The 12,278-nt window shown below is 36.9% G+C and overlaps 1 protein-coding gene across 1 annotated transcript in view; it reads right to left on the bottom strand.

Annotated features, from left to right (window-relative positions):
- Positions 1 to 271: 271 nt before the first annotated feature.
- Sod1 (Superoxide dismutase 1) overlaps positions 272 to 12,278 on the bottom strand; it is a 55,193-nt gene continuing 43,186 nt past the window's right edge. Inside the window, exon 5 of the mRNA XM_090377388.1 lies at positions 272 to 495. Within this exon, the coding sequence (XP_090233514.1) occupies positions 388 to 495 (108 nt within the window). The 3' untranslated portion in view covers positions 272 to 387. The remainder of the gene's footprint in view (positions 496 to 12,278) is intronic.

The following is a 12,278-nucleotide window of genomic DNA, read 5'->3' as shown; positions in this document are numbered from 1 at the left end:
CCGACTTATGTTTCCGGTTATGGGTTATTATGCAATTCACATTCCTTTAGATGTTACCTACCTCCCCTAAACGTTTGTACCAATGTTTTTGAGACACCCTGTATATAGCATAAATTTTGCTGTATGGGTAGAAACCAATATCCTTTTCCAATTATATTACAATTGTTTATTATTAAGGAATGCAGCTAATTTTAAAATTTTCTAGTAACATATCTGAATGGATACCAGCAAATTGCATGTCTCTTATGTTATAAAACAAAAGCTTGCAAAATAAAATTTAAATCTTTTATTTATTTTTTTTTACATGTTTGCATCTAGCTCATGAGTATAAACATCTTGATTACAACTTAAATGTTGTATTATAATAGTTTTGATTAATAACAAGAATTATTTAGCAATTCCAATAACTCCACAAGCAAGTCTCCCACCAGCATTTCCTGTAGTTTTGCTCAATTCGTGTCCACCTTTTCCAAGATCATCTTGGTCAGCATGCACCTGGAAAATTTACATTGTAAACTATGGGGAATAGAACTTTTTACATATTTTAAAACTATGTAAAAATTTTCCTGGATAATACTATCAATTACCAAAAACCATGTTAATGTATGTTTAAAATAAGACATTTTTTACTGAATGAAAAAAATGAAATTGTACATGAGAAAAAAAATGAAAGTAGGCCAAGATGTATAGTAGAAAAACATTCTCAAAAGCCATTAATACATTTACCCAGTTGTGTGGGTAGTTTTTATAGAAGCAGGCAGTAGTAGTATTTCTATAACTGAGTTACAAAAATCTGTTAAACTGATAGCTTCGGCTTTCATTTAGCTTCTCCAAACTATGGCAGGTATTACAACACTCCAAATCTAAATCTGTTATTAGTGATGAAGAGGACTTATAAATTTGTTTATTCTCTAGACAGCTGAGACCAAAAGACATTATGAAGAATACACCCCCAATCAAGAAACTTTGCACTTGAAATAGCCATCATTAAGTTAGTACCTAATAACAAACAATCACTAAATTCAATAAGTCGTCGTCCCTTAGTCAAAGAATAGCAGCAGGAATGAACCACTTTGTGGTGGTAGAGAATTAAAGTAAATTTAGCAATGACACTTTCTGGTATTTCTATTCTAATTCGTAATTTTTATACCATGATTTGGTACCATGGTTAATATATTTCTGTTCAAAACATTAACTGCGCCCAGTTAGGATAACTGGTTATCCCAGTGGTTTTCAATTGGGGTGCTGCAACAACATTCCAGGGGTGCCACATAATTTGGGTTTAAGTTACTTAAACTTATTTTTTAATTTATGTTTATTTTATTATAAAAAGGTGTACAGTATCTTCAATTTTGTGGTGATCTATAATTGATGTTTATTTAGTGCCTCTATATAAAGAATAAAATTGTATGTATGTATGTATGTATGTGTATATATATATACACACACACACACACACACACACTATCATTGAATTATATTAAATAAAGTTAAATTATAATGAAATAAATCCTAAGCGTTCATTAGAGGCAGCGACGTGCAATTCCTCCATATGAAGCTTAAATACATCCAATTTTTTAAAATTTAATAAAATATAACATAGGCCAGTAGTATGGTAAAAACTGTAGAGCGAAAATTAACATAAAATAACCCAAATAAACAATCGAACGAAAAAAGAAATAGATATAATTAGTAGCCCAGAAACCCTTATATAATTTCGATCTTTAAATCCAATTAACAAAAACTATACAAAATTTAGGATAATGCCAATTATTTATTAATTTAGCGGTACCCCCCTGAAAGGTACCAGTTCCAAAAGGCATGAAATATCACCAAAAGAGGGTTAAAGGAACTACCAAACGATAACAAAATCAAAATAAATTAAAATAAGGTAGACTGACCATCATGCCCCATATCGACAGAAGACCACGAGGCCAATAATGGTCATGGAATCGCTGCATTTCAATCGCTATACAAATCATCGCCATGGTGAAAAGATCGAAGTACCAATTCACCCTCCCTCCGATCGATCCACCAATGCAGAGGATTTGCACGGCGGTGGTCCTTATGCAGCGAAAAATAAAATATAGAACAGACAGCACTCTAGAGCAAAGCCACACCACTGACATACTGTAAGCTGAATCAGCTTATATAAAAGAAAAAGGAAAATAGATGGCAACACAGGCTTTGCTAAATTAGCATATCGACCGGTTACTATTGAATATTAATGAAAGTTAAATTATATTAAAATAAATAATTAATTAATTAAGCATTCATTAGAGGCAGCAACTTGCAATTCCTCCATATGAAGCCGAAATATATACTACCATTGAATTATATTAAATAAAGATAAATTATAATGAAATAAATAAATCCTAAGGCTTTGCTCTAGAGTGCTGTCTGTTCTATATTTTATTTTTCGCTGCATAAGGACCACCGCCGTGCAAATCCTCTGCATTGGTGGATCGATTGGAGGGAGGGTGAATTGGTACTTCGATCTTTTCACCATGGCAATGATTTGTATAGCGATTGAAATGCAGCGATTCCATGACCATTATTGGCCTCGTGGTCCTCTGCCGAGATGGGGCACGATGGTCAGTCTACCTTATTTTAATTTATTTTGATTTTGTTATCGTTTGGTAGTTCCTTTAACCCTCTTTTGGTGATATTTCACGCCTTTTGGAACTGGTACCTTTCAGGGGGGTACCGCTAAATTAATAAATAATTGGCATTATCCTAAATTTTGTATAGTTTTTGTTAATTGGATTTAAAGATCGAAATTATATAAGGGTTTCTGGGCTAATAATTATATCTATTTCTTTTTTCGTTCGATTGTTTATTTGGGTTATTTTATGTTAATTTTCGCTCTACAGTTTTTACCATACTACTGGCCTATGTTATATTTTATTAAATTTAAAAAATTGGACACACACACACACACAGTGAAACTTCTAACGGACACCTCTCGTTAACAGACATCTCTCTACAATGGACATTTTCAAATTCCCAGCTCACCTCCATTGGTTTTAACGTGTTTGCAGCTTCTGTCTAGTGGACATTCTCTGTAACAGACGCAGACAGGCAATCTGCACTGTTTCGTTTAGATTAGCACTTAATTTGATCTCCCCATAACGGACAGCAGGTGAGCTCATGGCCCTTTTTCTAGGAACGTTTCTTCCACGTATTGCCTCAATTGTGTGTATTTTCTATTTCTGATTCTCTGAATTTTATCAAGGTTTACGTCGCAGTTCTAAACCCTTTTTCAAGAATTTTAAGGCACGTGTAAAACTTCTGATGAATTCAGTGTGTGCGGGGGGGGGGGGGGAATATGATCGGCCTTTCATCTTTTCAGTTTCAGTTTTGTTCAGTATTGTGTGAAGTGCACAATGTCTTCTCGTAAACATTTAACTTTAAAAATGAGTCTAACTCATTAATGCGTATGATCGGCAAAAAAAAAAAAAGTGTTCGCAATCTCGCTTCAAAATTCAAAATCAGGAAGCAACAGGTAAGCGACATCCAAAAGGAAAAAAAATGAACCGCTCAAACAATTTTGGCAACATGGAAATGATCAGGTTCAAAAATCATTCCCAAAAACTGTTGGACTTCAAATTGACAATGTTACGTATGAGTGGTTTTGTCGCGAACGTGCTAAAAAAAATTCCCATTAATGGGACTATTATTAGGGAAAAGGGGAGTAAATGAGTTCAAAGCTTCTGTGGGATGGCTAGACAAGTTCAAAACTCGGCATAAAATTTCTTGGAAAACCATGTGGTGAAGGTGGATCTGTTGATATTGGGGTTGTAACAGAGTGGACCGTCAAATTGGAAGATTTATGTCATGATTTTGAAGCTAAGGATATTTACAACTGTGACGAAACAGGGTTGTTTTTTAAAGCTCTTCCTGAAAAAACAATGAGTAAAAAACAAAGTGCCAGGTCAGAAAAATTTCTAAGGAACGCTTGACTGTACTATTGTGTACAAATATGCTGGGAGACTTTGAACAACCTCTTGTTATACAAAACCCACAAAATCCTCATTGTTTCAAGGGCATAAAGTTGAATCTTTTGGATGTTGACTGGAAGTCTAATAAAAAAAGCGTGGATGACACGAGATATCATGAGCGAATGGATGTCACTTTAACCAAAACATGATTTGTCAAAACAGAAAAATTATTCTTTTCATGGATAATGCTGCATCTCACCCGCACATTAAATTGTCCAACATTCAAATCATTTTTCTGCCACCAAACACATCTGCAGAGTGTCAGCCCTTGGATCAAGGGATAATAAAACATTTTAAACTTCACTACAGATAACGTGTTTTAAGACATCTCATTGCAAACATGAACGATGTAACATGTGCGAGTGACCTTGCAAAGAAAATCAGCATCCTAGATGCGATTCAATGGATTTCCTCTTCAGTAAATGCAATTAGAAAACAAACTGTCGTGAACTGTTTTGTAAAGTCTGGCTTCTCAAATGCAAAAATTGAAGTTATAAACAGCAATGTGGAGCACCAAGAAGAACAAGAACTTCAACATCTATTGATAATGTACAATACTTCTGCTACAAGTAACCCTGGCTACAAAGATATAGACTCAAACCTCACTACAGAAGATGGTGCTCTAGATATCAATGACATTATCATCGATGTTTTTCAAGAAGTTCCTCATGAGGATGAAGAAATGGAAGGTCATTCTGTCGAAGAACATTAACGACGAACCACCGATGAAAATAGAAGTGCTCATACGGCCTCCGTAGCCAAGTGGGCAGGAGTGGGAGTGCAGTAGCACACGCTCTTTGAGTAGACCAGGGTTCAAGCCCCTGACTGCTGAATACGGTTGATCTGCCAACTCGCACTGAACCAGTGTGGCAGATTATGGTCCATTTCCCTCAGCATGAATTGTTGAGGAGGCTTCCATCCTGCAGTGGGTTGATAATGGCTGCACTTTACATACAAATCAATCGTTTAAAAATGTTTTTCGCCACTGAAGAAGATACTGAAGGACTTTCGATGGTTTCTTCACTCCAAACAAATGTTGAAAACAAAATTATCAGCCAGAAGAAGGTGCAGAAGAAAATAAGTGATTACTGTATGCATTTTTCTTAAGATAAAGTTATAATATGCATAGCACAATTGTATGTATATTATTTACAAAAATATTGTGCAAAATCTGTATATATTTTAATTTAATTTTACATTAAACATTTAACAATTTTTCTTTCTTTTTTTTTTTCTCCCTCAGACTTCTTGTTAGCAGACACTTCTCTCTAACAGACAGATTTTCATTCCCTATGGCTGTCCGTTAAAGGGAAGTTTCACTGTATATATATATATATATATATATATATAAAATTTGTATTATGAAATGTACCGTATTTGGCTGTGACAGCCAAATCCTCTGCTTGCAACTTCACGATGGTGGGACTGTTAGTAATCCTGGGTATAACCTCCATGCACAAGTACATGGTGGGTGAACACCCAGGTGTGAACCAACGTAAGCAGGGATCGAGGTGTGGCACCCACACCACATGCAGGAATGCCGCACCTCTGTTACCAGGCAGTACTAGGTGGTAGATGACTCATCAACCAGTGAAATACCACCACTTTGCTTATTGGAGACTTGAAGTGGTGGAACCCATGTTTAGTCTCTAGAGCTAAGTTCTGGTCAACCTTTCCCTATCTCTTCCATCATGCAGTACGATTGATGACTTTAGGTTATGATGAACGTCGTGGCGAGATCCAATATTTCTTATATTTCGAGGGTACAGCTCTAAATCTGTGTTCGCAGGCTGGCCACTAGTTAGTACACTGGACTGAACCTATTGGTAACTCTAGGCGGCTTCCGGATCAGCTAGTGTATAATCTTGCTACCTCTACTCTGCCAGATAGTGACTGGAGGGAGTCCGAGTATTGTGTATGCGGGGAGCATTGTCGAGGCCACATATCAAGGATCTGGGTATATTCTTACCACATGTACGCCATATCCAAAAATTTCATTACTTCATACAGCATGACCCACCCACTTTTTCTTACTATTGAATGCACCACGAATTGTCAAACTAATAGATCAAGCCTATCTGCAAAAAGATCTAAACCTCCCAAGCACTTCCTAATTCATTTAACAAATATACGTGGTCTCAATTCTAATCTCAACGATGTCCATTTCCACTTGCAGTCTACCAAACCCCATGTACTTTTTCTGACAGAATCTCAGTTATCGGTTGATTCAACTACTGCTCATCTCAGATGCCCAAATTATTCGCTGTATGATTCTTTTTGCCACAAAGGTGGTACTTGTGCATATGTCCGTTCTGATATTCCTCAGAGACATGGCAATTTGAAATCTCCTCTCTTTGATCTTCTCTGGCTTAAAACCTTCCATCTGATCAACAATTGGAGTATGGATTCCATCAGTGTCGATCCACTGGTGATATTCTGGCTTATGTTACCCATTTATGGACTAATTCAATGGAAAGGTTCGGTGAAACACAAGTAGTTGCTCTTGACATCTCAAAGGCTTTTGATTGTGTTTGGCATAAAGGTCTTCTAAACAAGCTTCCATCTTATGGTTTGCCAACTGTTTTTAGTAATTGGTTTTAGTAACAGTTTTCTCTCTGATCGCTCACTAAGAGTGATGGTAGATGGCTCTCTGTCTTCTAACTTCTCCACTAATGCTGCTGTCCCCCAAGGTTCAGTTCTTTCCCCCACTCTTTTCCTCTTGTATGTTAATGACCTTCCATTGACTGGAAATCCTATCCATAGTTTTGCCGATGATAGCACATTGCATTCCACTTTCCATTTTGAGAAACCTTGTCCTGCTCAATCAGCTTCAACTTCTCGAAAATCTGCTACCAATTCTTTAAATGCCGATCTTCAGATAATTCTCCAGTGGGAGAAAGACAACTTAGTTGATTTCAACCATTCTAAAACTCAGTCGTCTTATATCTTGCAAAAAGGATTCTTCTGCTCCTATGCTTATCTTAAGTGACACTCCGATTTCTAGGCAAAATGATATCCCTTTTTGGGATTACCCTGACTTCTAATCTCTTGGCACAAGCACATTACAAATATTGCTTCCTCTGCATCTAAAAAACTTGGTTTTTGCTCTCAGCATTACTTTTCTTCCAAACAGCTGCTCACTGTATAAATTGCAAATCTGCCCTGCCATGGAATATTGTTCCCACATCTGGGGTATTGCCCCCCAAAACCTCTCTCAGGCTTCTTGATTCCATTCAGAAGAGGACAGTTAGGTTTATTAATGATTCATCTCTAACAGAGTCTGTCCACTTGCTTTCTCATAGACGTACTGTTTCTGCTGCATGCCTCTTCTACAGATACTTCCATGGGCACTGTTCTTCTGAATTGGCTTTACAATTCCCGCTCTCTTTCAAAACAGTCCGAACACGTGCCGCCAACATCCATTTACTGTCCAACTTCAAACCCACAGAACCAACTTTTCATCTTCCTCAATTATTCATTCAACTGCTGTTTTCTGGAACAACCTTCCTTCCTACGTATTTCCTGAAAATTACAGTCTACAGAAGTTAAAGTCTAATGTCAACAAATATCTTCTTTCATCTTCTCAACCTCCAACCCAAGCAGGGTACTAAGTACTATAGGTTCTAACACCTCTCTTGTTTGGGGTTTACATTTATAAAAAAAAAGTATAAGACGCACGTTTTTTCAAAAAATTTGGGGTTTGAAAACTGGGTATGTCTTATACAGTGGATGTAGATTTTTTTTTTTTTTTTTTTTTTTTTTACTTGCATTTCCCGCTTTTTTGCGCTCATTGTTTCACACTTGTTACCGGTATATTAAGTTACGTTTGGCCACATTCTGCCCAGAAATGATTTTCATGCAGTGCTGAATTCAAGTTAAAAGTGATCCAGTTTGCAAAAGTGAATGGAAATCGTGCTGCTGCATGTAAGTTTGGTCCTCCTCCAACTGAGAAAACAATCCGAGACTGACTATGGGAAGAAGAAACCCTACTGAAAATGCCACAGCAGAAGGCCATTAGAGGCAAGTCAGCAAAATGGCCTGATTTAGAGAGGGAATTGAAGATATGGATTGAGGAGCAAAGGGCAATTGGAATTGCTGTGTCCACAAAGATGGTTCAGAATGAGGCAAGAAGAATTGCTGATGAAAAAGAAGTTACTGATTTCAAAGGAGGACAATTGGTGCTTCAGGTTCATGAAACAGAATGGACTAAGCATGCGTACATGCACCAGACTTGCCCAAAAGATGCCTGAAAGCTATGAGCAGAAGGTCCTTGAATTTCATCGTTTTGTCATTCAATGTTGGAAGACAGTTTGAGTTGGGACAGATTGTCCATATTTGTAAAGTCCCCCTTCAATTTGATGTCCCAAGTAACAGAACTGTTGATAAGAAGGGGGTGAAAACTAACTGTGCCGACGGAACCAAGCTACCTCCTATGCTGATTTTGAAACGCAAAACAATGCCAAAAGACATTCCTCGAGGAGTGATTGTCCCGTTCATGACAAGGGTTGGATGGATCAGAATGGAATGAAGATCTGGTTTGAGAAAGTTTGGAGCAGGAGACCAGGTGGGCTCGTACACAAACCTGCCCTATTGGTGTTTGATCAGTTCAGGGCACACATAACAAAAAATACAAAGATTGCTGCAGAGCAAAAAACAATACTTGCCATCATACCTTGACATCCCAGCTCCAACCACTATGTCAGCATTAACACACCCTTCAAAGCTGACATGAGAGACAAATGGAACCAATGGATGAAGTCTTCTGGGGACAGTTTGACACCAGCAGGAAGAGTGAAGAAACCAACTATAGGAGAAGTTTGTACCTGGGTGAAAAGATCCTGGGATAATATCAAGATTGAGATCTTTGTCAAGTCATTTAAGAAGTGTGGCATTTCAAATGCCATAGATGGAACTGAGGATAAGGCAATATATGAAGACAGTGATTTGTCATCAGACACAGATGAGAACAAGCTAATGGATGGGAGTTTTGACAGTGATGAGTTGTATGAATTTTATGATGAATAAAACTAGTTCAATAACTTGTGTAATACTTTTTTTTTTTTTTTTTCAAATTTCGGGCCTCAAAATTAAGGTGTCTTATTCATGGGGAAATACGGTAATTTTTATAATTATATTATAATAAATATCATAACATTTTTTTTTAATATTATGTACACACACACACCTAACAGGCAGAAAATTGAGTAGGGGTACCACCAAATAAAATAAATTACTTAGGGGTGCCGTTATTAAAAAAAAAGGTTGAAAACCACTGGGTTATCCTAATGCTGTCAAGAATAAGTAGTGTTTTACCTGGTACATTTATTTTGTGCATCTCATGTATAACTTGGGTAGGTACTGGATTACACTGCTATGCATATGTTGATAGGTATACAACTGTGATATATCAGATGCAAACAAAATTCTGGATAAGTTCATTATGCATTCAAGGTGTTGGCTGACTTTCAATTAACCAGCTCTTGTAAGTCAGTGAATGCTCTAACTTTTAAGAGTCAAACAGATCATTTGCTGTACACTTTAATCAAAATTTTATGTGTTTTCATGTTCACATGTATCAGGCAGTTCAAAGAAACAGAAGTTTGCTATGAAATGGTTGAAGGACAGAAAGTCAAGGGTTTCACTAACTTTTAGCAATTTGTTCAAGAAACAAACCTAAGCATCAACTGCATATATGCATGCATAAAGTTTAAAGAACAAGGAGATAATCACCCCGGGGGCTCACATCTGGTGAGTGTGGGGTGGCACACCCAGGGTCCTGAGCCAGATCTCTCTCTGGAATATTTTTTTTTGGCTGGTGCAGCATAAGCCTCAGGCTTCCTTGCACCATATAGCTAATAATAATTTCCTATAAAATATTACTTCATTTGTACAAGCAGCTATTAATAGAACCAGGTTTTCTGTCTTCTACCAAAAATGTTACTAACTACCATTAATGCTTTCTTTCATATTAATGAAGGGGGAATTGGTAATGTATACAAATTTTAAATCATAAACACTAAGTAAGTTTTTGTATAGGAGGCATTATATAGACAAGATGTTTGTTTTAAAAAACAGTTAACATTTTACTTTTTTTCTTTTAAACACACTAAAAGAAAATCCCAATAAACCTCATTAAGGTGGAACAGTTGGTCTACATTTTTGTACAAAACTTCAACACTTAACAGGTTCCTACTCAGGCAGATACAAGTAAGAAATACTGACTTAATACCTTATGTACAAAAAAAAAAAAAAAATGCTGAATAGGTGCAAAAATCACCAGCAGTTACATACCAATGGAGCAGCTATAAGGGACAAATCAGGGTTATAAAAAGCCAACTTAATTTGTCAGCATAGTAATGCTAGGAGTTTTGCAAATAAATTAGAGCTTTTGATTAGGTCAACCAATGCTGATAGCATAGGACTAACAGAGACAGTCAGAGAGACAGTCAGAGAGAGAGAGAGAGAGAGAGACAGTCAGAGAGAGAGAGAGAGAGACAGTCAGAGAGAGAGAGAGAGACAGTCAGAGAGAGAGAGAGACAGTCAGAGAGAGAGAGAGAGAGAGACAGTCAGAGAGAGAGAGAGAGAGACAGTCAGAGAGAGAGAGAGAGAGACAGTCAGAGAGAGAGAGAGAGAGACAGTCAGAGAGAGAGAGAGAGAGACAGTCAGAGAGAGAGAGAGAGAGACAGTCAGAGAGAGAGAGAGAGAGACAGTCAGAGAGAGAGACAGTCAGAGAGAGAGACAGTCAGAGAGAGAGACAGTCAGAGAGAGAGACAGTCAGAGAGAGAGACAGTCAGAGAGAGAGACAGTCAGAGAGAGAGACAGTCAGAGAGAGAGACAGTCAGAGAGAGACAGTCAGAGAGAGACAGTCAGAGAGAGACAGTCAGAGAGAGACAGTCAGAGAGAGATGATGAAGCATCAGTATGGCATGTTCAGGAGAAATAGAGGAAGGCATATGCTTATCAAAAAAAAAAAAATCTGAAAGTGATAAGTCTGTACCCCAAGTCATACAGAGAGCAGGCAGATGTTGAGTCTAGTGCATAGGGAAGACCTTTTGATTCAATTAGACAATTTTCCATGCAATGGAAACAAAGTGGGCCCTGAAGACAGTATTCAGTCTTAATAGATAGGACCTTCACCAATAGGTCAGGATCATGTAGACAAGATTGCCATTATAGGTCAGGCACAGCATGGGTTTAAGGGGATGACTTGACCAAATTTGATTGGATACCACGATATGGTCACAAAAGAACTGGATGCAAAAAATAATTTCGATATCATATACAGCAGACTCTTGATTTACTGGGATCAGATTAGCTGGGACACTTCAAGATTCCAAATAAAAAAAAACCAAAAATAATAAAATTCAAGTAATAACTAGAACAGGTATAAACGGGTGTTTTTTTGCAAGTCTTAAATCAGTGACAAGAGGCGTTATAAGTAGTCATTGGGAGATTAATGTACCTATTATCTTGCACCCCACTGTCTTCACACCCACCACTCAAAAAATCCCCAAATGTTTCAGTGCGTCGCACCACAAAAAGACATTTTGTTATTTATGTCAGGGATGTCAATTTTTTTTAGTATATATTTGTTTCGAAATCATGAAAATGATTGGTAAATGCAAAAGAGTTGCGCTTTCAGTTAAACAGAAACTTGAAATTATTCAAAAGTTTGAAATTAGTGCATCCATTAAATCTTCGATTAAACATTATGTTGGTGAGTGACCAAATCATATGCAACATCATTAAAAATAAAGGAAAGCTAAGACTTAAAATCAACATCGCAAAAAATAAAGGAAAGCATTGTATTTGACACGCAAGTAGTAACATGGAAAACTTTTTCGTTTTTCATCTATCGCCATATTTTTAAGTATGGTTACTGAACATTCTTTGATACAGTAAGTCCCCAACTTATGCAACTACAGATTTACGTAAATTTTTTTTAGGATTGTAAAATTTAAAAAAATAATAATAAGCAATCAATAGCAACGATCACAGCACACACAAATTGCACTTGCACAAGTGAGATACAGAGTAACAAGCAAAAAATAGGAAATAAGATTTTTACAATTTGTGGGTTTTTTTATGACTGAAGATTTCAGTGAAGAGGACACATTTCACCGTGATAACAAAAACCCTCAGAATTCCAGCTATCTGTATTTTCACAAATGCAATAAGATCAAGTTTACTGCCAGTTTACAATAAATGCACTAACAGAAAAGCCCATTAAAACAAAGTGCAAATTGTTTTTGTTTTATGGCAGTGACCTCCAGAAATG

This window comes from Mastigoproctus giganteus, chromosome 7, assembly GCF_048544385.1.
Source record: "Mastigoproctus giganteus isolate SK-2022 chromosome 7, ASM4854438v1, whole genome shotgun sequence".
Taxonomy (NCBI): domain Eukaryota; kingdom Metazoa; phylum Arthropoda; class Arachnida; order Uropygi; family Thelyphonidae; genus Mastigoproctus; species Mastigoproctus giganteus.
The sequence above is the reverse complement of the archived record's forward strand: the minus strand, read 5'-3'. Positions and strand labels throughout refer to the sequence as shown.